The 27,190-nt window shown below is 35.8% G+C and overlaps 1 protein-coding gene across 2 annotated transcripts; it reads right to left on the bottom strand.

The window, feature by feature from the left end:
* Positions 1–5,420: 5,420 nt before the first annotated feature.
* LOC130812722 (OVARIAN TUMOR DOMAIN-containing deubiquitinating enzyme 6) lies at positions 5,421–25,920 on the bottom strand. 2 transcript variants are annotated; one of them, XM_057678297.1, is made up of 9 exons: positions 25,299–25,920; positions 24,194–25,065; positions 15,001–15,162; positions 14,496–14,573; positions 13,732–13,810; positions 13,507–13,652; positions 6,218–6,283; positions 5,943–6,117; positions 5,421–5,860 (listed from the first exon to the last, which is right to left on the bottom strand). In XM_057678297.1, the coding sequence occupies exons 2-9, from the start codon at positions 24,857–24,859 to the stop codon at positions 5,655–5,657; spliced, it is 1,578 nt and encodes a 525-aa protein (XP_057534280.1). In that variant the 5' UTR covers positions 24,860–25,065; positions 25,299–25,920; the 3' UTR covers positions 5,421–5,654. The 2 variants fall into 2 exon arrangements, with proteins under 2 accessions (XP_057534280.1, XP_057534279.1); XM_057678296.1 differs by having other exon boundaries at positions 24,194–25,038.
* Between the last annotated feature and the right edge of the window lie 1,270 nt (positions 25,921–27,190).

Genomic DNA, 27,190 nt, shown 5'->3' with positions numbered 1-27,190 from the left:
GGTAGAGTTTTTCACGTGCACAGCTTGCATTGTCTTGTTTTTTGCTCAGCTTGTTTTTATTTGTTTTAGGTTTGTTTTGCATTGTGCTTCTATGTTGGCCTACTAGTTCATTTGCTAGGGACTAATAAAGGTTTGGCTTGGAGGTAATTAATGTGCTCGCTTTCAAGCATGTTTTTTTATTCTATTCTAGTGTCAAGTCTCACATTTTAAGATCAATATTATGCATATTATGCGTGATTTTACCAAGTTCTTGTCCATTGTTTGTTTTGTGGTTATTTTAGATGTTTTTGGATGCAACACGGATGATTTCCATGCATTTGAACACTTTCGCACGAAAATTGAGATCTTCCCGAAGGCTTCGCAAAGTTCAAAAGCTCTTAGATACCAAGAAGAAGCTGATTTGGTCGAATTGTGCTCTATCCGATCGAATGGAGTGCACATTCGGGCAAATGGTTCGAGGGTTCGATGGAATTGAATCATGGATCTCAATGCGTAGCTTCAAAACCTCTGGAATGGGCAAATGTATGTCCATTCAGTCGAATAAGGCACCATTCGGTCGAATAAGACCCCATCCGATCGAATGGATTGATGCTGATCAAGATTGAAGAATCAAATTTGTTTTGGTCAAACCAAGTCCCATTCGATCGAATGGGCTTGGATTCAGTCGAATCCCTTAGTCATTCAAGCGAATGAAGCTCAGTATCTGGGGGAATCGATTTCTTCGTAAGCTTTAGTAGAAGGTCTAGTTTAGGGCTTTTAACCCCTTTTGTTATTAGGCTATAAATACCTCCAAATTATGTATAAACCTTTATGCTTACTGTGAGTGCTACTTGTGCCTCAAATTAAAACATAAACTCTTTATTGTTTTCATTTCCTTTATGCCCTAGAATAGATTTAATGTTTTCCTTGATTGCTTTTCTCTACATTTAAGTCTTTCATTTTCAAGACTTGTATTTGGATTCAAGTTTTTTTCATTCAAGCACTTCATTTATGTATGTTTCATTTCTCTATTTTCAAGTTATTCATTGCTTTCATTTAATGCTTTGGTTGATTTATTGCTTTTATTTATTGCTTTCTTTTTCTCCAATATTATTATTGTTTTTTCTATTGCTTTTTTATTTTTTTCCATTTAAGTTCCTCATGTTTTCATTCATGGCTTTGCTCAATCCTTTTGCTTTAGTTAGTTTAGATATGAGTGAGTCGTTTCTTAGGGGTTTTAATTTGTTAAACTATAGGATTGGTCTTGTTCTTCATCGTATAAATTAGGGTTTGAGGTCAATGATGCTTGTTGTAGACATTCTATACGAATCTTGTCCTATCACTCCTTGGGAGACATAGGACAATTATAGGTCGTTCGTGTGACTTGTGGAGTCACCAACTTTCTCTCGATATCTTCAGTGTCATGATTAGTATTTGTTTGATCTCCTTTAACCTAGTTTATCCTTTGCCTCAATCAACCTTTCTAGGGTGGACCTAATCTTTTCCCGCTTGTCTTTCATCATTTTATATCGTTTTAGTCTTGCTTTATTTTCTTGTCATTAGTTTAGTTTAAACAACCATCCAACCATATAACCTATCTACATAAAGTTTAGAGTCTAGCTTTCCTTATCCTTGTGGTTCGATCCCCAACTTACCGCTACACTCGTTGTAGTTGTTTTAAGGTGTTTATAAATATTGTTTAACAGATTAGTCTTTCAGAAAATGACACTAAAAGCCGACATAAATGGTGTGACATCATTGTCGCCATTTTCATGAAGTGTTAACTCATGAGTGGTGAGTTTCCCAAGAAGATCATCAAGGGATAACATTGTTAGATCTTGCACTTACTCTATAGCTGTGACTTTAGGACCCCACTTTGATCGAGGAAAATATCTCAATACATTTTGCACCTACTCTGCATTTAAAAAAATTTGCCAAGAAAATTCAAACTGTTAGTAATTAGAGTAAAGCATGTACATAGTTCATTAATATTCTCATCTTTCTTCATTTTGAACATCTCATATTGATGCATGAAAATATTGATCTTCATCTCCTTGACTTACTAGTTCCTTCATATGTTACGACCAACTTATCCCATATTAATTTCTTTGGCATTCGAACAAGATGACACCCTGTTGAATTTCATTCCATTTAAAGCACAATATAGTTGATTCATAGCTCGATAGGTTCTAGATATGACTTCCAAATCACTTTGATTATATTTAGATTCTAACTTTGAAATATCATTGCCTTCAGAATCCTTTTTCATAGGAATCTTTGGTACTTTGTTTGAACGACCTAGCGAAACAAGCCTTCTTCTATCGGATCCACCAAATTCATAAAATAATTAAATATTAATGCATGAAACTCAATTCGGATACCAATTGAAGGTTGATAGGAGGTCTATAACTCTCAAGCGGTGGGTAAACAAAAGAGCTTGTGGGATGCTTTAAACAGTTTTTCAGAAACTGTTTAAAGTCAATTTTCATAACTTATAGATAAACAATAATAAAGTGCGAAAATAAAATAAAGACAAAACACCTTAAGTCATTATTGAGATTCGGCTACAAATAGCCTACTCCTATGGGTTTGCTGCTTCTTGAGTTGGGCTTCAAAGCTTGAACCGAAAATTACATCATTTAATAAAAACCCTAGGCTTTTCTTGATTAAGTCCCACCTAAAAAATAAGTTCCATAATAATAACAAAATAATATTCTAACTTTATTTTCTAAAACCTAACAGAATTATTTAATGAATCGTTTTTAATATTAAATTAACTTGAGAATTATTTTGGGTTATTTTAACTAACTAAAAGCAATTCTTAGACTAAGTCTAAGCCTATAATTCATTTTAATTGAAACCTCACTATAATATAGGAAAAATATATCTTTTAGAAATAATATTAATTTTAACCAATTTTCTAGATATATCTTTTAAGAAATTATTCCATGACTTTAGGAAATATTCCAAACCTAACTATAAGATGTATTCTAGGTGTTTTTAGGTTAACAATTGATTCAATTTAATTTATTGATAAAACCATATGACAACAATAAGATAAATTCAACAATTTTTAGCTCAATTAATTTATATACTCCTTCCATTCACCAATGTTCTTCCCATTTGAAATATTCTACCTCAAAGAGAGAGAAATTTAATTAATGTTTATGACACATATTTAGAAGATAAAATATATCCATGTGAGATCTCGTTAATTCGTCTTAATATATACATTTTTATTGTGTATTTTTTATAATTTTCTATTATGTATATTTAGAGATATTGAGGTTTAAAATTTTAATTGAAAATTGTGCAAAAAGCAAATAGAAGAACAAAAAGAAACGGAGAGAGTAATTGTTAACCAAAAATAAATAAATTAAAACTAGACTTAATTGTTTCCTAAATTCATTTTGACCGAATAAGTATATAAATAAATTTATATCAATTAACACCGAATAAACTTATACAAAATCACTTTTATGATTTTGGACTAATTAATCAAATAAATATAATTACTTAATTTTTTTAGAATAATTTGATATGTGTTTTGAATTATCATTATATAAAGGAGTTAAGTCTTCATTACGATTTGTTCCTACAATGAATCAAGCTAATGATGTATACTTGAATTCTCAACCTAGAAGTTACATAATGGGTTCTCATTCTTTTAGAGACTACGAGTGTAATTAGGAATATTTCTTGACAAAAGAATCACCCTAAGATGATCATCCCATGGTTTGGGCTAAACAAAGTTTAGTCAAAACTACAAACCAAATCGATCCAAACTGTAATTTAAATATTTGGTCTAGTTTACGGTCTAAATGGTCTTGTCTGGTTTTCTTTTTGAAAAAGTTACAGCTTCTAGTCTAGTCTTGGTTTTTATAATTTTTAAACTGAACCAGACCGTAAACCGTAGTACTTTTTGGTGTGATGTAAACCATAAATGGAAGACCACAAAACCATAGTAATAATAGACTTGAGTTCTTAAAGAAACTTAAAACAAGTACGCGGCATTGGATGACTGTTTGTATACCTAATTATTTTCTAAACATTGATGCTTGATGCCATTATTACCTTTTTTTACTTTTGCTATACCACAATGCACAGCCACATACACATTTCTTTTTCTCCAATTTCAAAGTTCATAATTTTCTTTCATCTAACTCTCATTTTCTAACTGATGCTATGCCATTATTTTCTAATTGTTGCTAATCGAAAATATAATAAGAATTCATCTTGGTGTTGGTATGCCATTATTTTCTAACCGTTGGCGAACAACTCTTTCCTTCTCAATTTTCTTTCATCTAAATTCTATTTATGAATAAATTAGCTTACTAAAAACATTAATTTAAAAAGAAAAAGACCGAAGACCATATCAGACCAAACCGTTCTAAATGGTCTAGTCTAATCCGGTTTGATATTTACATTGGTCTGGTTTGGTCTGAAAAATTTTCAGACCGAAATTTCTGATCTGGTCTAGTTTTAGTGCCAAATCAGACTAGATCGGACCGCGTGCACCCCTACCCATGGTTATTGAGAACGAATCAAATGAGATGGTTCTATTTTTTAATCTTTTTAACTTGCTCCTATGGAACGAAGAGCAAAAAGATTGAAAAAATCAGTCATCTAAAACCACTAATGAAGGGTTCAAAAAGTTAAGAATAGTAATACTCCCTCCTATTCTACCCATTAGTCCCATTAATTTTTTTTTTATTATTTACTTATAACTCTTAATTTGTATTTTATTCTTAGTTTATAAGTTAAAACATAGTCATGTCAGATCTTATTTAATTCATCTCAATACAAAGATTATTAATATCAATTTTTTATAATTTTTAATTAAGAATAATTAGAGATATGAAATGATAAAATATTGCCTCGATAACTGTGAAAAATCAAATAGGACTAATAGGTTAAATTGAAGGTAATATTTTTTTTTGAAAATTGAACGGATTCAATTTTATACATACACGAGGAAGGTGGTATTTAAAAATGAAAGAAGATTAGTTCTTCTTTCTTTTATCACTTGCGAACCATGCGAGATGAAAGTCTCGTGAACAATTTCAAATTAGCAGTGAGAAAACTTCGTGTTGACTCTTATTATCCCACTCCAGTCGCTGCTTTTCATTCTGTTATTGGAAGTAGTTGCTTTGCTTTAGCTACTCGAACTTTTTATATTCATTTATTACAATTAAGTTGAATTTAAAAATAGTTATACCTATATTTCAATTATGAAATTATAAATGAAAAGATTTTTCAATGACAAGTTTGAAAAGTCAATCTCTTTAAAATAATCGTAGAATAGACTTAGAGATTTTTATTTTGATTTTTTTATTGATCAGATAATAAATTTGAATCAATTCTAAATTCACAAAAAATTAATCATTCTCAAACAGAGCATGATAGAAAAATAAAAAATATCAAATCAATGTATGTTCATATTTTGATTATAAATTGCATATTTGTTATTAACTAATGCTTTCACGCAAAAATATGAGTTAGTGTAATGCACGGTACGGGTAAGTACTAGTTAATGGTAAATAGTTGAATTTATACTCGGCAATCAGCATATTTGCATGTCAACTAATAATGAAAATGATTATTGTAATTTGTAACTAATAAAGAGTAATGTGATAGCAATTAGATCCACTAAGCTGTGTTTAGTTAAAGTTGAGTCATTCAGTAGCCTTGCCCTTACGCCTGATGCTACTGCTGGTCTCCAACAGGTAACAAACCATGGAATCAACATCATCTCCAAATATGGTGTATGCCTCAATCACCTGCATATAGCTAAATCCCATTGATAGCACCACCTCCATGCTGCTGCTAAACATTTCACCAGACAAACCACTTTCTTTCTCATTCACACTCCCCGATGCCCCTGTTTTGTTGGTTTCAAATGATATTAGCCACCCACAGAAACACAAGAATACCCACACGACAAGACAAAAGAAGCAGCTTACTGGCTCCTGATGATGATGGTTCCGCATTAGATGTTGAAGATTCCCTTTGACCGACATGTTGTTTTGATTTATTACCAGAAAGATATTCAGCTCGAGAAGCTTCCATTACCATACGTTCAATTTCTTTTTCTGTGAGCTCAAGATCTGAGTAAAATCGACCTTCAGCCAGCAGCGCCTGTACAGAAACATCAATACATCACATACACCACATTTCTCTATCACATACCTAGCAGGAAAAGAAAAAATGCACATGAAGATACAAGAAAGATATGTACATTATCTATCTGTTGGTCTTGTTGAGCTTTTATGGCAGCTTTTACTTGATCCTTGTCCACATTTCTCTGGAAACGCGGAAAGAAGACATGTTATTATCCACACAATCACAAATCCTAACAACATAATTACTTCTGCACAGTTGAATTTCAACATTTCAACATCTACTATGAAGATGGAGGAATAAAGATTCATAGTTTGTGAAGATAATAAATAGAAAATTATGATAAGAATAATCTTGAAGTTCTATTCTAGAATTATTCTTTTATGGAATTATTATAAGTATTTTCACTAGATTTCTTGCAAATTTACACAAATTCATAGAAGAGAGCAGTATGGTAAGGCAAAACCAACAAAAGCTCCCTAAGCTACACGGAAGTTGAACTAAAGTTACCACAAAGGAAATACGATACATTATGGGGAACACATTTCAAACGAAGGTTCCTGTGATGGAGTCCTTTTTATATATTTTAATCAGAGTACAGATTGAGACATTTTTATATTAGAACAGGAAAATCAAGTTTCTAAAATGTAAATTTAGAGTTTCAGGAACCAAGTTTCCAAAACAAGATTCCGTGCAAAGTTTTTGATTCTCATAAATAGTGGTTGAAGTTAAAGATAGAAAGGAGTGGTTGGCAAAATTCGCCCACGTCATTAAAAAGGAAGAAGAAAATCAAGAAAGTAAGTTATTGGAAAAAGCGACATTTTACTACAACTAATAGGTCAAGTAAAAAATAATGCAACCAATAAGATACTTACCAAAATGGCATTTGATGCCACAGAAAACAAAATGGACAGCAAATTATTTTGTCCAAATAAAAAAAAAAAATCTATTAAATGTCAAGCACCAAGAAGGATTCTTTGCCCGCAATAGCCTTTTTGGACCTCACATTTGGTTAATTTATGCCTATTAAGTTTTTTATCCAATAATAGCCTAATGACGTCGATTTCTTTAGAGCATCGGGTTGCAGTGGACAAAAAATCAAGAAAGGCTTGATTGTTCAGAAATCGATCCTGCAGTGTCTGGTAAGAACTTTCTGTCATATTTCCTTGTAGAGCGTGGCTGTTAGCAAATCTATAAGGAGAATTGAAAGTTTGCATTAGAATTTCAGTTTCTTTACATTGCAAATTGATTTTATATTGTGAAATTGTATTTGTGCACACGATTTTCAGCCTGAAGAACAGAATCTGATTTTTCAATGGACTGGTGGTATTTCTTCCCTCTTAAAATTTTCTGTGCATTTGTGTGAAGTTTGTTTTTTTGAATTTCATCATGAATGTTGAGGAGAGGAGAATGTTGATAGAAGAGACCTTAGAAGTCATGAACCACAGACTTGCTGAGTTGGGCCTTTTAAACCAGGAAGAGGGTGCATCAAAACAGTAATAATGATGATAAAAATTTGAGGGTAGATGTGGCTGAATTCACTGGGCAATCCTTAAACCCTGAGGATTATATTGATTGGGAGACCAGTCTTGAGAGTTATTTTGAGTATAAGGACACCCCAGAAGATAAGCAATGCAGGATGGCCAAGGTTAAACTCACTAAATTCGCTGCAACTTGGTTGGAGGGAGTCCAGAGGCAGAGGGTCAGAGAGGGTAAAAGGAAAATTGACTCATGGACAAAACTGAAAAGAAAGCTTAGGAGGAAGTATGTGCCCGGTAACTACACACAACAGTTGTCTATGCAATGGAATACCTTAATCCAAGGCAACAAATCTGTAGCCCAATACATTCAGGAGTGGGAAAGGTTGTCTGTGCTGTGTGATATTACTGATTCAGAGGATATAAGGGTGGGAAAATTCTTAGGTGGTTTGAGGGAAGACTTGAGATTGAAGCTTTCCATTGTGCCTAACCTCACAGTTGCACTGGCTGGGGAACAAGCCTTGCTATTGGAACAATACTTTAAGAACAGAACCTCACAAACTGTAGGACAACCTATGACTAGGAGCAACCAACCTTTTCATCCCAGGAGGGAGAACACCACAGCACCTGCCAAATTTGACAGTGGTAAGGAGACCAAGGGTAAGAGTGTAACCCCTATTAAGGTTAACTGCCCTAACAATAGAGCCTTCACCCTAGTTGAGTGGGAAGAAATCAGGAGCAAAGAAAGGCCTAAGACCATCCTTGTTAACATTAATGGCAGGGAGGAAGAGAGGGGCACCATCTCTAGTGAGGATGACCCAGATGGCACTTATATACAAAGGGAGTCAGGGGTAGTCACACCTTATGTGTCTGATTCTGAGTCTGATAGGGAGCCTTTATACCCTGAGGAAGAAAGGCATAGGGCCTTGATGATTAGGAGGAGCTTTCACACCACCCCTAAGGGAAGGAAGTCTGACCAAAGGGAAAAAATTTTCCAAACCAAGTGTAGGGTTAGTGACAAACTTTGTGACTTAATCATAGATGGGGGTAGTGAAACCAATTGTGTTAGCCAAGACTTAGTACAGGAACTTAAGTTGAAAACTCAGGCACACCCTCACCCCTACAAACTGAAATGGTTGGACAATAAGGCTAGTGGTTCAGTAGGAAAACAGTGTTTGATAACCTTAACCATAGGCTCATACCAGGACCAGATCCTTTGTGATGTATTAGACATGAGTGCCTGCCATATCTTGCTAGGTAGACCATGGCAATATGATAGGAGAATGAAGCATGATGGCTACACAAACATCTATACCTCGAGGCATGAAGGTAAGCTGAAGGACTTAATACCTTTGCCTCCTCACAGAGCTATACCCCCTCCCAAGACCAAGCAACCTGTACACTTAATCAGTAGGAAGAGCTATGTGAAAGAGATGAAACAGGTAGGGTATTGCTGGATCCTGTTATTGAAGTGCCTCGGGATATAGATGTTTGTGTAGCCATCATGCTTCACTCTCCTATCATTAAGGAGTTCATAGATGTTTTTCCTGATGAGTTACCCTTAGGTTTACCACCCATTAGGGGCATTGAGCATCAGATCTAATGCCAGGAGCTGTGCTACCTAATAAGCCAGCATATAGGACTAATAGGACTAACCCTAAGGAGGCTGAAGAACTGCAGAGACCGGTGAAGGAACTGTTAGATAAGGGGTTTGTGAGAGAGCCTCAGCCCTTGTGTTGTACCTACCTTGTTGGTTCCTAAAAAGGAACTTGAAGGATGTGTGTTGATAGCAGAAGCATAAACAACATCACCATCAAGTACAGGTTCCCAATTCCTAAGATAGATGACATCATGGATGAGCTATCTGGTGCACAGGCGTTTAGTAAGTTGGACTTAAGAAGTGGATATCACCAGATCAGGATGAGAGCTGGAGATGAGTGGGACTGCTTTAAAGACCAAATATGGGCTGTATGAGTGGATGGTCATGCCATTTGGGCTCACTGGGGCACCTAGCACTTTTATGAGACTAATGACTTAAGTCCTTAGGCCCTTTTTAGGGAAGTTTGTAGTAGTATATTAGGATGATATCTTAGTCTACAGCACAGAATTACAAGAACACCTAGGTCACCTTAGAAAATTTTTGGAAAGACTTAGGGAACAGAAACTATATGCTAAGCTTGAGAAGTGCCAATTCTTGATGACAAAGGTGAATTTCTTAGGATTCATAGTAGGGAAGGAAGGCATAAAACCTGATCAGACCAAGGTAGAAGCAATTAGGAATTGGCCTACACCTAGCACCATCACTCAAGTCAGATCAATTCATGGTTTGGCTTCATTTTATAGTAGATTCATCAAGAACTTTAGTAGTGCCATGAGTCCCATCACTAAGTGCACAAAGAAGGGAATCTTCAACTGGACACCTGAAGCACAGAAGGCTTTTGATCAGATCAAAACAGCCCATGTGCCAAGCACCGATCCTTAAACTACTTGACTTTAACCAACCTTTTGAGGTAGAGTGTGATGCTTGTGGAACTGGGATTGGGGCTGTGTTACTACAAGAGAAGAGACCTATAGCCTATTTTAGTGAGAAGTTAAACCAGAGTAGGCTAAATTACTCCACTTATGACAAGGAGTTCTATGCCTTGGTTAGAGCCCTTGAGCAGTGGTCCCATTACTTAAGAATCCAACCTTTTGTGTTACATACTGACCATGAATCCCTCAAATACATTAATGGACAGAAGAAGCTAAGTCTTAGGCATGCTAGGTGGGTAAAGTACTAACAAACCTTTGATTTTGTGGCTAAGTACAAGACTGGTAAAACCAATGTGGCAAATGCCCTGAGTAGGAAACAGCAAATGCCCTGAGGTGACTAACAAGACCTTAGGGTCTTTACTAAGATCACTTGTTAACAAGAATCTTAGGGACTGGGACTTGAAGCTAAGCCATGTAGAGTTTGCCTACAATAGAAGTCCTAGCTGTAGCACTAAATACTCACCTTTTGAATGTGTGTATGGGGTGAACCTTTTATTGCCTTTTTCATTAATTGATCTCCCTGATAATGACAGATCTAATACCAATGCTCATGAGCAAGCTGAGAACCTGTTGAAAATACACAAGCAAGTGCATGAAAACATAGTGAAGGCCAATGCCAGATACCAGCACAAAGCAAACAAGGGACTAAAGGGAAGTAAACAGCTGCAGATTGGTGATTTTGCTTGGATTCACCTCAAGAAAGAGAAGTTCCCTCAACTCAGGAAGAATAAGTTAATGCCCAGAGCCATGGGACCATTTCAAATAATTGATAAATATGGGGACAATGCATTCAAAATGGACTTACCAGAGGAATTTGGCATCTCTCCCACTTCAACATAGGAGATCTGACTTCTTACTTAGGGGATGCTAAATTGTGGACAATTCCTTCAAAAAAGAAGGGGAAATGAACCAAATTTTGATGGCTCAATAGAGGATTCAGAAGATCTCCATGAAGATAGGTTGGAAACAGAAGAGAAAGAACAAAAAAAGGCATACTCAGAAACGGAAACAGAAAACAGAAGCACAAGCCAGCTCATGAAAACTGCCGACCAGCCTACCTTGCAAGGGTTGTCCAGAACCAACCCGTGTACCTTGGGAGACATGGAGGGTAAAAATGGAATCTCTATACATGGACCTTTCCATCAAGACCCTAAGTGCCTCCTAATGATCACAGGAAGACACCAAGAAAGGGAGCTGAAGGTCACTCAGTCGCCAGTTTGCTCTGACAGTATTGCCTAGCTGATAAACTAACTGTTTTGTTCTTTTAATGTGCATATGTTTGGCACGTGATGTTTTTTTAACCGTCATAGTTAGTTGCCTGAATTCCTAAGAGTCTTAGTGTTGTTTTCCCTCATTCATTAATCTATAAATAGGAGTCTAAGCCTTGTACATAGACAGATTTTTTAGTTTTTCAGATTAATAACATTGGATGCATTTTCCTTTGTCTTCCTTGAGTGTGTATGAACATTCATCAATCTTGAGTAGTGCAAGATTATCACCTTTGTATAACTGAGAGTAGTCCTTGGTTATAGTAAGGGAATTGATTGCTTTGGAGGATTAAAATCCAAGTCATTCAATTCAAGAAACATCCCACAGTGTGTTCTGTTCTGTTTCAAGAACACACTTTGGGTGATTGTTTTTGGGGTTTTTATCTGTGTAATTTTGTGTTTGAAGGCCTGCCTTCACTACTGCATTGCATTGAAGATTTCCACCCCAAATTCAATCCACGACCAAAATTTGAAATTATCCCAAATCGCCCAAAGTGATAATTTTTGACTTGGTCAGATGCGGTATTGACAAGTTTAGCAAACAAAAACAATTGACGATTACAAGATCACGAGTCCAACAAAACCCATTTACCCTCACTCTCTTTCTCCTCCCTCCACTCCCCACCAGGACTGGTCCCACCAAAACTAATAGAGCTCCTTAATCTTCTAACATTGTTGCTTTGAACCCTTCTCAATTATTTATCCATTCCCTTAAAACCATCACCTAACCACCTTTGTAACCAAATGGGGTATTGCTTGAAGGCTATGTTACTCGGACTCTTCATTTTGCTTTACGTACCTGTGTCCGATCCTTGATGCTCGAACATTGGTATGGCACTTGGACGCTTCATTTTAGGTGTAAAATTAAATATTTCGACATATCCGACACTTGGACATGTACAAGTATCCGATATAGTACCCGAGTCCAAGTAACATAGCTTGAAGGTGGTGTTAGTGGTGACCCCGAAGTATAGGCTTAGATTCAAATAGCATGCGGCACACCAATATGCAAAAGTTCCTTGGTCAAGGTCGCGAGATTCTAGGTAAGGTGCACATTTTTTCTAAAAAGCTTAAAATTTTTAAAACATACATATTACCTAAAGAAACATGACATTTATATTATATTATAATAGCAACAAGCTCAAAAACATTCATTATTACTACTTTATCGCGCAAGTATTATAATGAGAATATGTAGATCTACCAAAGTTATTTTCTTCTTCTTAACACGCTAATCTACTATGTATTTTAATGAATGCAACAGTTTCACGAACTTCATATTTAAGAGACTTTGGAATTTGAGTTTGATTTCCTTTTTCAAATAAAAAATCTTCAGTTGATTACCCACCCAAACAAGGAGAAGCACAAGGCACAAAACGCATTGAGCTGCACTGAGGCAATCTATCTGTGTCACACCTTTCGCAAGCAAAGACCCATATATGCAGTGACTGATTTGTGAAGTGGGAATTGCTTCAAGGCGGTGTTATTGGTGAGTGATGATAGTAGAATGGAAGCTCAGTTTAAAAAACAGCGCGATACACTGAGGTGCAAAACGTCCTTAAAGCCTAGGTGCTGGCAAAGTCGTGAGCGTTTTGCATGCAAGACGAACTATTTTTGCTAAAACGCTTAAAATCAATATTAAATATATATAGTGATTAGAACATGACATTCATATAATCATAGCAACAAGCTTGAAGACATTCATTATCATTGCAATAAAGAATACTTTAGCACATGACTATTATAATGAGAATATGAGATTACCAAAAGGCTCTAACTTCATATTTAAGTAAATTTGGAATTCCAGTTTTATTTCTTTTTTCAAACAAACAAACTTCAATTGAATACCCAGCCTAACAACAAGGCACAAAAAGCGCAAAACACATTGAGGAGCACGCTTCTTGTAGTGGCTTTGCCACACCCAGTCGAGGCGTTTTCAGCAGAGCTCGTGGTAGCAAAGGCATGCTATTTTAAAACTAGGAGTGGAAGAGAGAGAAGATAACGTTGTGGAATCCATGGGCTTAGTTTTAAAAGGTGTGCAATACACCAAAGTTGCAACTACAATAAATTCTAAAAGTTCTGAAAGTAGCTTAGCACACCATTAAAACATGAGAAGATTGATCACTTACCCCTCGAAGACAACTAAATCCGAGCCCAGCACCAACACTTAATCGACGGGGATCAACTAGTGAATTATAGTGATTACCATGATGGTAGCTTAGGCGAACAGGGGGCAGATCCGTGTCATAGTTCCCATGAAATATGTTGATAGGTTCTGCAGCATGTAAGTAGAACCACAGAAGGTATGGAAAACATACATTAATCTTAAGTCACAGCCAAATGACAGTACTAACCTGTACTATACGAATATATATGTATGGGTCGATTATACATCTCAGACAAGGCCTGGACCTCGACGTTGTTTCCATAAACCTATCATCAAAAAAGATGATCAAGCAAAAAATAAATTAGGATCAAGTTTATTGAAAAAAAAATACTGATTAACGGAAAAATCCATCATAAGCCAAAAGCTACAAGATTCTAATCACAAAGAGGGATGTTGGTAACCTCCACACCCCAATCTTGAATCAAAGTTCCATCAAGAGCATACACTAAATGGAACTTTTTACAATACATCAAACATTTACCATCCTTACCCTTTCTGCTTCCACATCTTATCTTCATAAAACAAATGCCTTCAAATCTAAGGCTCAAACAAAATCATCCACTGTACATCAAATTTTGCAAAAACTAAACTTAAAGTGGAGAAAATAGACAGCAATGTGGTGGGAAGAGACGTAAAGTACCATAAATACACTTGATTAAAAACTGTTAATCCATGATAAAGCTTTAAAAGGAGTAAAATTTGTGGAAAAAGGGACACCCAAGAGAAGGAAAAATGGAGAGAAAATTGTGGATAGGAGGAGATATGGTTATGAAAGAAAAAATGGAAAAGCATCTTGAGTGAGACATTAAAAACACAAGGAAATTTCACATATAATTTGTAGTTCCTGCTCATTTTGCAACCAGAAAAGTAAATTTTATTTTCACAAATGGCTTCAACAGATCCTGCTATCACATGAAAACCAAGACAAGCCTAGAATACAATCGTACATACCTTGTCTCTTCGTTTCCTTTTACAATAAGATGTAAATCCTTCTGTAATGAACTGTGAGAAATGATCTCTCTCGCGCTCCTGGATACAGCACAGGAAGGGCAGTGGTGAATGTCAATAGAACCATAACTATAGAAGGCAACAGTGAGAATAACATAGCAAAACATGGGGATCAATTTAAGCCCATTCCATAAGCTCAAAAATGATATGCTAATCCCCAAAGGAGGGGTTGAAGGGGGTTTTAAAATCGCATAATTCAAGTAGATATGCATTTAAGAACCCAGGTCTGCAATGCACAAAAAGAAGACTAATGATAATATTAATACTCAGCTTGTTCACAAATGAAAAGACAATAGATAATATAAGAGCACTAAATAGAATGAAACTGCTATAATATTCTGGTCTACACAAGAATCCTGAAATGAAACGCATTACCAAGACCAATATCCTCCAGTAAGCATGCACAATGTACCAAACATACATAAACGTAGATCATAAAAACTCGTACCATATAATCTATACACATCTGCCTGGTCAAATCATATGCCTCCGAATCCCCATAAACTTGATCTGCAACAGCCCTAAATAGACAATTACCATCTTCGAGCATTTTCTTAACTTCTAAACCTTTAGCACGCCTGATATCAATCTCAAACTGACGCTCTCTCTCCTGTCATAAAGACAACATACAAAGTGAAACAAATATATTCTGCCAAACTAGCGTCAAAAACAATCCCACAACCAAGAAAAAAAACTTAAATAGAAATTAAGATAATCGCATTAAAGTTGTAGTAAGTGCATTCCAGAAATTCGGTAGTGAACACAGTACCTACATGTTATATGCTCCAGGAGGTAGGGAACATTAACTATCTAGGAAAACCTAAACAAATAATAGTTCCATACACAAGCAATACAAGAGCCCATCAGAAATCCATCAGTAACACTATTCAACACAAGGTGGGAACACAAGAGACCATAAGCTGTCCCATATCCATATGACAAAAATGTCCATTCCAAAAATGTAAGTTATAAGGGGCAAAGGGAGGTGCAACTTGATAATATAGGGAAACTACCAAAGATGTAGATTAAAGTATTCCTACATTATTAGCCCAACAAAAAATGTATCTAATGATTTAGAATGTAATAACTGAGAAAAATAAAACTGCACACAGGCCAAGGACAGCAATGACTCATCACTAATTTCTACTAATGTCAAAAACCTTAGTCCTAAAGGGGGCGAGACGCTCTAAGACATTAAGAGTTGCCATCGGTGTTAGGCAAAGGTGCTATCCATTGAGTGTGGGCAACATCAAAACCCAAAAATTACTTAATATTTCAAAAGAAAATCAAGAAAACCCAGAATAAGAGAAATAAAAAAGACAAAAGGAAAAGAGGTAAATAAAGAAGAGGAGAGCACAAAAACCCATTAAATGGGCTTCTTTTGAGGCTGACACTAAGTTTAAAAGTTGCTTTGAATTGCTCAATTTACATTAGGCGCTCGGCATAAGGAATCACCTCGTCGATGCCTAAAACTATCAAGGTCCCTAGCCGATTACAACCTACACTAATTTATCAAATGATAGGGTAGCTACTCATAGGAATAATCAACTAGATCTATTCCCATGGAAAAGACAACAACAATGCCTAAACTTTTATCCCAAAAGATTGGGGTCGGCTACATATACATTTGTTAAGAATAAATTGGAATGATAGAATAGGGTCTCAAGTTTACCATTAAAAGATCTTTTCTTCAAAGATTCAACAAGCACAACGCACCAGTCAAAAAGTGAGAATTCTAAACACATTATTGGACAGATTCATCAAAAAAAATTTTTCTGTATCTCTAAACAGAGAGGCATCCAGTTTCATTTAAATAGAACAAAACACTTAACAAGTGTCATACTAAAGAATGTGTTGATGCAAGAACCAACTCACCTAAAATTGGTAATGAGTTCAATCACTCAATGTGCCAACGCTTGGCTTGCCATGATGAAGGAAGTCAAGGGGAGGCATTGGGCATGGTGTACCATGAGAAAAACGCCATGAATAATGAAAAGGGGGAACAAAGGGGCTACCAAAATTGCTTGAATGATTCTCTTAAATCTATATGGGGGCTTTAAAAATCAGAACAAGTCAAAGAGGGCAAGCAAGCTTAGGAGTTTATAACTTCTAAAGATGGACTATTTGTACTTTGAGAGCTTAAGAGAGAGAGCTATTTTGTAAGTGATTTCTTATTATAATGGTAGAATACATTTAGATTTGAGGGAGATGTATCATAAGTACCATCAAAGAGGTGTGTTTTCTAGTTGTGTTCTTGCAAAGTTTGTGTTTGTTCTTTGTTGTGACCTATTTTTTTCTTGTTTGTTTCATCTAACTTTCTTTTTTCGAGTGTCTAACATGCACAATAATTGGTATTATAGAGGGATTAGGGATCTTTTATATTTAAAGAGACGTGTGAAAGTTGCAAATTTAGTAGAGAAGAAGATAAAAGAAGGTGGGAAGTTTTGCATTCCATTATGTGAAAAGTTTTGCTGAAGACTTGTTAATACAACAAGAAATCAATGAGGCTCTTGAGAAAACAAAGCCTACAAGCATGAAGAAGGAAAAATGGGTTTCCATGAGAAGAAGGTGTTGCAGCTTGTCATTGCTCCAGAGATCATGTACAATTGCTTGAACAAAACCGACAATATTTTTCGAAGTCCCTAACTACCAAAATTTGCTTGAGGTGGGAATTGTATCAACTCACTAAGGTGTATGATACAAGCATGCATGATCAAATTAACATAATTCACCAATTTGTGTGCATAGCTACCTAGAACGCAGGACGCTAGGGTGTTTTTCGATCGGGACAGTCATACCCAAACATGGAACTGTGGCGTGTCGAAACACTGTGGAACGCGTACCAAATCGCTACCATGGGCGACCAGTAAATCATCATCTCCACTCAGTTTTACTTGACAACTTTGTCCCTTGTACAAGTGATTTCATTATTATCATCATCATCCTACCCAGTGTATCCCGATCATAAAAAAAACTATGGACAGGGTCTGGGGAGGGAAGGACGGCGACAACTCATACCCATAAAGGAGAGCGCAGCCAAAGGAGTCCCCTGGCTCGAGCCTTATACAAGTGATTTCAACCCAAAAAAAGATGGGAAACTTAGGGATAAGAAAAACATAAAGGGGATTATTTGTTTTTCTCTTTGAATTTTCAAGAAGGAAAAAAAATTGAGGATTGCCCATCCTCCTATGACTATATGAACAAGTTGCCATTGTTGAAAGCTTGAGACTAAAACTGTAACTTCACCAAGTTCCATAAATTACTCTTTACTTTTAAAAAGTGCTAGAAAAAAGTATTTATGAATTCCTGCTTTTGTGTATGGAAAGACTCAACATTTTAATTTTTTACTAATGTGTGCATGGAAAGGATCATTAATGTGTACAAAGACTTTGGAACCAAGAAAAGTTAAAGAGAAAGCAATTCCTCTACATAAAAATATTTACTCGTTTATACACTTAAATGAATAGGAGTCTAAAGGGGTTGTAAGGTTGTTTATATTTTATTGTATTAATATACTTAAATACTTTATGTTACATTGTTGTGTAATAGTACTATAATTACTCTATTTATATATTGTGTTTATAGTTACTCCCTTCTATTTTATTTTCTTTGTTGTCACTTTGAATTTTTTAATCAACCGAATTTTATGTAGATCATTTTAGTACTAAATCTATAAATTTACCAGTTTGTAAAAATTATATTTATAAGTCAATATAATATGTGAAACATATTTATTAACAATCATATGCTATAATATGTAGCAAGATTACGAGTTCACGAAATTGCTATATTGTGTAATCATATTACATAATTACAAGTAATAATATTAAACTGAAATTAATTGTAAGTTTCTATAAATGAATTTAATAAGCATTGGTTAATAAGAATATTAAAGTGAATAGATAACTTTATGGTTACTTTTGATCAAATTGCACGATTTGACATACTCGATGACAACCATTATACTTGATGGACTATCTAGGGTCAAAATGTAATATGTGATCAAAATCATTACACTCAAAGGATTATCTAGGGTTAATTTGTAATGCATGATCACAACCATTATACTTAAAGGACGATCTAGGATTAATTTGTATGATGACAACAATTATACGATGGACTATCTAGGGCAATACGCGATGACAACCATTGTACTCGATGGACTATCTAGGGTTAATTTGTAATCCATGATCACAACCATCATACTCGAAGGACTATCTGGGTCAATTTGTAATACATGATGACAACAATTATACTCGATGGACTATCTAGGGTCAATTTGTAATATGCAATGACAACCATTATACTCAATGGACTATCTAGGGTTAATTTGTCATACATGATCACAACCATTATACTCGAAGGACTATCTAGGTTAATTTGTAATACATGATGACAAAAACTATACTCGATGAATATCTAGGGTTAATTTGTAATACGCGATGACAACCATTATACTCGATGGTCTATCTAGTGTTAATTTGTAATACATGATCACAACCATTATACTCGAAGGACTATCTAAAGTTAATTTGTAATACGTGATGACAACAATTATACTCGATGGACTATATAGGGTTAATTTGTAATACGTGATGACAAACATTATACTCAATGGACTATGTGGGGTTAATTTGTAATACATGATCACAACCATTATACTCGAAAGACTATCTTGGGTTAATTTGTAATATGTGATGACAACAACTAGGTAGTATAATTTACTAATTACTACTAACAAATTTTTTTTTACCACATTTTTAACAAATAGGATAATTCAAATAGGACAACACAGAATCTAGAAACTTAATGTCGTGGCCACCTCTTTATAAAAAAAATAATAAAAAAAAAGCTAGCATTTGAAGTGTTTCATCCGGGGGAAACTATAACTCTTCATCTAAACTCCAATTCCCCATTATTACCTCGATTTGCCAAACTAGCAAAGTAAATTTAAAAACTTTAGACTTCAATTCAAGGAACCTTGAAGGTTTTTTTGCCATTACTCTCTTAACTATTCAATAGCAAACTTTAGCTACAAATATGAAGAAGAATGCGTTAACACTCTTCACAAAAAATCAATATTTTCCCTCTATATTCCTGCAACATTTAATTTCTTTACAAATAACTTCATTTCAATTCAACAATGGCATTTGGCAAAAAGACAGCAAGGCAACGTGTGGAAACTGAAAAAGAAAGGGAAAGTGAAGTTGAGCAATTATCAAATGAATATGATAATATTGAAGAAGAATATGACCAGCAAGAGGAAGAAGTATTTGTTTCTTCACAAAGTCAAGGAGAAGGATCACCCAAAAATGGTGGTAAACCACTCCTTGATGAGGTAACTTTTATCACCAAGGTAAATTGGGAAAAGAATCCACGAGGCTCCAAGAAATGGCAGTGCAACCATTGCAAGAAGACATAAACCAGCTCATACTCCAGAATTCAACGGCATTTTTTTGGTCAATCGACTGGGAAAAAGACAAAGATTACTCGTTTTGGGATTCAAGAAAATGACCTTGAAACTTTAAAGTTGAACATTTAGAAAGCTGAGAATAATCACCATCAATAAAAAAATCAACAAATCAATAGTTACTAACATCAAAACCAAATCAGTAATTGGTAGCAACCCCATAGAGAAAGTGTTTGGTACAATGGAGCGCCACCAAGTTGACATGGCAATAGTACGTGCTCTTATGGAAAATGGACTCTTATAATGTGCTTCGAAATCCTGATTTCAGAATATAGTGACAGCAATGAAAAATGCTCCAAAAGGTTACAAAGGCCCCTTTTTTTAATAGGGCACGAACCTCTTTAACAGATGATGTAAAAAGGGAGGTGGAAAAAGAGTTAGCCCTTGTCATGGAGACTTAGAGTACTCAAGGGACTACCATTGTATCAGATGGGTGGACAAATATTAATCACCAAACACTGATCAATGTCTAGTCTTCCAACAGGACAGGTTCAATGTTCATGTATGCGGAGGATTTTTTGAATCTTGAGAAGACAGGGAAAGCAATTGTTGAATATTTGCTCACGGCAATAGATGAAGTTGGTGCTTCAAATGTGCTTCAAGTGATCACTGATAAAGTAGCAAATTGTAAGGCAGCTGGGAAAGAAATTGAAAAGGCACACAAACACATATTCTGGTCTCCTTGTGTTGTGTACACTTTAAATCTTATTTTTAAAGATTTTGCTGCTTCCTTTCCCTAGATGTTAGAAACGTATAAAAGAGGAAGAGATATCATGAAATATTTTCTCAATCATATACATGCTAATGCTATTTTTCATCTCATTATGTTCTATTAAAAAGGCTATCACATTGTAGGGAGGCTCTTGCTACTACTATTGTTCTTAGGGCATGGAAGGAGTGGTCAAAAAGGTGGGGATTCAAAAAACAGAGTTAGCTCATGAAATTTCTGCCACTATTACTAATGAAAAATTTTGGAATAAGGTTAATAATATTCTTAAAATTACCAAACCTATATATAAAATGATTAAAGTTGCTGATGGGGAAGGAAAAAAATGGGAGAAGTTTATGAAAGAATGGATTGCATGATTGGGGAAATCAATGATAAATAGTGTTGATGTTGTGATCTCCCGACTATTCAACAAATATTAGTCAATCGATGAAACTGAATATCCCTACGCATTGCTTGGGGTTCGCACTTAACCCATTTTATTATGACTCAAGATTTTGAATTCGAATGCACCCGGTGGCTGTTAGACGTGCACCTAATTGCGATGTAGAAGTTATACATGGGGTGATCGAAGCTTTTAATAAAATTGGTGAACATGAAAGTGAACGATCTTTATTCAGTTGGCTAAGTTTCAAGCCAAAGAAGGAATTTTTGGAACAGCTGCGCTAAAGTCGATGTCGTAATTATGTGTCACTATATATTGGTGGTCTACTTACGGATCGGAAACACCTGAACTTTCAAAAGTTGCATTGAAAGTGTTGTCCCAACCGATTAGCAGCTCTTCGGCCGAAAGAGTGTGGAGCACATACTCATACATTCTCAACGCTAAAAGGAATCGCCTCAATGCCACTCATGGCAGATAAATTAGTCTTTACTCATTTGAGTATAAGGCTAATATCACGATTTACAACCAACTACAACGAAGGACCTTATAGAAAATAGGATATTGATCCCAAAAGTTCATTATTAGAGGATTCAACAATTATATTAATCGATTTGAGTCTTAAAGGTAGTGAGGTTGATTCAAGTAAGAGAAAAAGATTGTTTTTTTATTTAAATGGTAGGACTTTTAAGGATTAATGTGTACTTGTATTGTTGAAAACAATTTCATGTAATGCAATTTATTACTTAAATTTTAATTTTTATTAATGCATTTTTGATTTTTTATTTTAAACAAAAAAATGTTAATCGTCCCCATCGATCCGAAGTCATCTTAAGTAGCGTTCCACGTTCCCGTTCCCGTTCCCGTCCCACGTCCCGAACCGTATGGCGTTCAAAGTAACTACATTTTTGTGTGTCAATTATTGAAAGCAGATAAGAAGCAAGTTTTGCTTCTATTGGCTTCTTTTCACAAAAGCTATAGAGCAATAGTGAAAACTTTGTTCATTAAGAGGAAGATCATTCTTAATTAAACATTGACAGCGTTGAGAAAGAATAATTACTTTGGTGAAAAGTGAGAAGCAAGAGAAGAAAAGTGGTGATTATGAGTTGATTAGCGAGAGCTCTAGTAGAAGGAGAGCTAGAGGAAAGGTTAAATAGGGCCTAATCCCATGGGAAAGTTGATTGTAGTAACAAAGAGTATTACAATTCTAAGAAGAAGGGACACATTCAAATTATAAGCAAAGAGATAAAGGAGGATCTCAAGAAGGTGAGGAGCATGTTGACTATGGAAGAGATGTTAAGGCCAAGAGGTTTTTGCTCTAGGATTTGTGGATGATGATGATTGATGACTATGGAGCACTTGATGGAGGACATGCTTATGATAAGGAATGACTAATTGACTACAATTGGTCATTTCATATTTGTTGTGAGAACAAGTATACAAGATTAAGGGCATGTGATGGTGACATAGTCACTTTACGAACAATAAGAAGTTGAAGGTAAAAGGTATTGGTGAAGTTGTTGTGACACATAATAGTGACAAGAGAAGGCTTGGTGATGTGAGGTATGTACTTAAATTTGGCTGGAACCTCATATCACTTTGTAGACTTAAGGATAAAGGATGTTTTTTCAAGTCTAGTGGAGGGTCCTTAAAGTTCATTAGAGGGAGCATGATGCTCTTAAAAAAGGAAGGGGTAAAAGAAAGTTGTATATGCTACAAGTTGGTGGTGGTTGCCTAGGCCGCCCACAATGATGATGAGTATGAGTCATCAACGAAGATAACATTTATTGAAAAGGAAAGATCGTTAATGTAAGAATAAAATCATCCACACTTGTTGATGAGTTCAATCACTTATTGTGCTAAAGCTTGGCTTGCCTTGAAGAAGGAACTCAAACGTAGGCATTGGTCATGGTGTATAACGAGGGGAATGCCAAGAAGAACAAAATGGAAAGGGCTGAGAGGAACGTCATTGTTCCAAATGCTTAGAAAATTGATGCAGGTTGTCTTCCTTCAACGAGACATCAAAAATGGTGTACGCAAGTGTGGTTTCCTTTTTGGTGATACATCAATTGCTTGTATGATTCCCCTAAGAGTATATAAAGGACTTTAGAAATCTAAATATGTAAGTTAAAGAGTGCAAGCAAGCTTACGATTTGTTGAAATTCTAGAGAAAGACTTTCTTATATTTTGTGAGACTCCATTGGATTGCTTTGAGCGCTCTAGGGAGTGAGCTATTTTATGAGTGATTTCTTATTGTAAATTTATAATTATTGTATTCAATTAGACATACAAATACATTTTGGGGAGGTTGCATTTTACCATTAAAGTGGATGTGTGTTAGTTTTGTGTTCTTGCAAAGTTTGTGTGTTTCTTGTTGCGCTCTTCATGTTGTTTCATCTTCTTTTCTTCTCTTCGAGTATCCAAAATTCACAGTAAAATCCATGTCCCCATAGATACATTCCTTCAAGAAGGTCATGAGCTGAAACCCGAATGAAGTTATGCTTGGTAAAATTCAACTCAACAAGAAGCAGTTGCCCCCTTCAATAGGAAGGAAACAAAATTTCATTTCCCCAATACAATTAAGTGCTCCCACCAAGCTTGCCTCCTCTAATTGTCAATACAATACAACATTTCTTAATGCTTACTACATGAAATCACTCAATGTAAATGTAATGACACAAGAAGTACATTCCTTCAAGAAGGTCATGAGCTGAAACCCGAATGAAGTTATGCTTGGTAAAATTCAACTCAACAAGAAGCAGTTGCCCCTTCAATAGGAAGGAAACAAAATTCCATTTCCCCAATACAATTAAGTGCTCCCACCAAGCTCGCCTCCTCTAATTGTCAATACAATACAACATTTCTTAATGCTTACTACATGAAATCACTCAATGTAAATATAATGACACAAGTATACTAGGCACAAGTATTGTACTCAAGTGTAGGAGAGAAAAAGAACACGGTGAAAGAGCCAACACACCGGCAATTCATGCAATCCAATGAAGGAAAGAACACAGCCATATAGAAATAACTTACATCCTAGAGGGCATAAAAGAACTTACAAGATCGTAATATGATGATCCAAAACTAGGTGATTGCTCATCCGCACTATTATACCCCTCAGTTTCACAATGCGATCTGGGTGAGGAAGGTCTTGATGCAGAGGGGGAAGTCCTAGCTGAGGTGGGCCACACAGTAGGCCTTCTAGAAGAACCAATCCAGGGAGAATCTGGAGTCCCTAAATGGAGTCTCCTGGAAATAGAATTCGAACCTGAAGGTATTGGAGGCGGAACAGGAGGAGGAGGGGGTTGGGAGGTTCCGGTACCAGTACCAGTATTATACAAGTAATCCCCAGTACCACCCACGCCCACGGTATCAGAAGTCTCGTGACTGATTTGGTCAGTGACCTTTAACCCACTAAAGCCTCTCACAGAATGAGAATCCACTTGAATATCGTTGTTCCCCACATTAAAATCATGAACAGCTTCATCATCCTCTACATTCTTATCAGAACCTTCATTCAAAAAATCATCACTCTTGTTCCTTTTGTCAGCAGTATTAGCACAATTATCAGGCAATTCATTGACAGTAACTTGTTCATGAGCATCATCAGGAACGCTGATGTTAGATTGGGGAGGAGGTACATTAGTTGAACTTGGAACTGAAATACGGCTCTGATTTGATGAAGAACTCCCTGTACAACCGCGCTGGACCAAAATCCTGGTCATTGCTGTGTTTCTTTATCTATTTGACCTTAAATCAAACACACAGCTAAACTGTGGCTAGTTTGTCTCGGGTCCTGACTTTAGGCACGTTAACGCCAATCCCACGGCTAAATGACCTGCTCCGGCGTGCTGATTCCTTTTCCTTGTTGTATTTATAAGAGCAAATCGATCTCTGCATTCCCCTGTGAATTATATGTGTTTTCTTTCCCCTATTAATCAACCAAATTACAAGAACAATGACCCTTCAAACATGACGAGATTTCCATTGAAATTATTCAACAAAACACTAATCGGACAAACGAAATCATCAATTAAAATCCCCAAAAAAAGAAAAAGAAAAAAAGATTCTTTGCCGAGTTTGTTAGACGACGCTTATATAAAAATTGACGCTTATGTTAAATCTGAAAAAACAAAAGTAAAATAGTGCAAAGAATGAAGATACCTTAATTTGAAAAATGAGAGGTAGGATCGGACGCAGCTGAATAAGAAGAAGTGAAATAAGTGGAGAAAACTTAGAGGCGAAGGAAAGTAATTAAAGATCCTAATTGATTGATTTATGCTTGTAATTGTAGTCAGTTGAAAGAAAGAAATGGGACTGAAGAAGGAAGGTTGAAGAATATGAAAAAGAATGCAGAGATGAGAATGGATAATAATAGAGAGATAGAAAGAGAAGAAGTTGAGGTTTGTTTAATCGTGCACAAACATGGACGGCCACGTGACGTCGGACTTCTGTTTTCTTTACTTTACTTTTATCTTCTGATGCTTTTCTCGCCGATACCTCTCCACACGTGGTTCTTTGTTCAACATTACCACATTATTATTTCACCCCAAATTTTTAAAAGGGTTTAAAATAAATCCAATAATTTTATATTCATCCCATCTTATAAATGAATCTAATTTTATCCGATTATATCATTTGGCTTACAACTGGGACGATCTGCAAAAAGTGACAGGCAAAGTTGTTTATGGGCTATTCCAACATCAAACAAGATGATTCTAGAATAGGGTCAGAAACAATAATTATTTTAATAGGTAACCATATAAAAAGCTCATCCTGGGCTAAACCTTCAACACCCATAAGTTCACCATAAGTAAAATTAGCTCTTATAACACTCTCAAAATGAAGGGGCTTTTGATGGGGTTGTTATTAAAGGAGGGGCTTTAATGGAGGTGATGTGGTGATGTTGGGGTAGGGGAATGGTGGTGATTGGGAAGGAGTAGAGAGAGATTGGGAAAGAATGGTGTAATTGTAGGTAATTGAGTAAATAAGGTTATATTAATGAATTTTATTGAAAGTCAAAAGTCAATATCTTGGTCAACGGTCATTAGTATGTCACCTTACCTGAATCCAATGAAGTGGTTGTACGTATCGATGTCATGTTTATTAATTTGAAGGTTGTTTTCACAAAAAAAAAAAAGAAAAAAAAAACTTCAAGACTGTTTTTTGTAAAAAAACCTAAACTTCAAGACTGTAGTTGGCAATTGTTACATAATAATATTAATATTATTATATTTGTTAATCAATTGGTTAATTAATATAATAATAATTAAAATTAGTATTATTTTGGGAAAAAGAAAAAATTTGCATTGCACCAAATAGGGATGCAGGCGGGGCGGGTCTAATAGGAGACCCGCCCCATCCCCGCCCCATCGGGGCGGGGATGGGTCCCGGTTTGATGGGTCATGGGGTGGGTACGGGTATAAAATTCATACCCACCGCGGGGATGGGGATGGGGATGGGTTTTAGGTGATACCCGCCCCATCCCCACCCCGCCCCGCCCTGCCTCACGAAATGTACAAATTTTGAGAATTAGAATACCCTAAATTATTTTTCAAATTTCTGAAAACCTTGAATTATTTTCAAATTTTTTTAAAAAATTTAAAAACCCCGTTTTTATATTTCTTTTAAGGTCTAAGATCATGTTTTTTGGAGTAAGGTTTATAATCATGTTTTTTCTATTTTTTATCCTTTTTTCTCAATAAAATTTGTTTATATTCATTACGAGTTGTGTAGAGGTAGGCGATATTAAGTGATGATTAGATGGGGATTTGAAAATAAATATGTGACACAGATGGGTATTAAGCGGGGATTTGACGGGTGGTGGGGCTGGTAAAATGGGTATTAGACGGGGATGGATACCCAGATGAGGATGGGGATGGGGATGGTATTAGGTACAAACCCATCGGGGCGGGGACGGGGAAAAAAATTATACCCGCCGCGGGGATGGGGATGGGGATGGGGATTGATTTATCAGATGGGGATAGGGATGGTAACGCCAATACCCGCCCCGCCCCGCCCCGTTTGCATCCCTAGCACCAAAAACAAGATAGATA

This window comes from Amaranthus tricolor, chromosome 5 (genome assembly GCF_026212465.1).
Source record: "Amaranthus tricolor cultivar Red isolate AtriRed21 chromosome 5, ASM2621246v1, whole genome shotgun sequence".
In the NCBI taxonomy this organism is placed as follows: Eukaryota; Viridiplantae; Streptophyta; class Magnoliopsida; order Caryophyllales; family Amaranthaceae; genus Amaranthus; species Amaranthus tricolor.
The sequence above is the reverse complement of the archived record's forward strand: the minus strand, read 5'-3'. Positions and strand labels throughout refer to the sequence as shown.

Coding starts and splice junctions, on each gene's coding strand:
- LOC130812722 (XM_057678297.1), bottom strand. CDS start 24,859: ATGACCAGGATTTTGGTCCAGCGCGGTTGTACAGGGAGTTCTTCATCA. Junction 15,163..24,193: donor GATCATCATATTACGATCTT/GTAAGTTCTTTT, acceptor TCTTTATGACAG/GAGAGAGAGCGTCAGTTTGA. Junction 13,653..13,731: donor TATATATTCGTATAGTACAG/GTTAGTACTGTC, acceptor TACATGCTGCAG/AACCTATCAACATATTTCAT.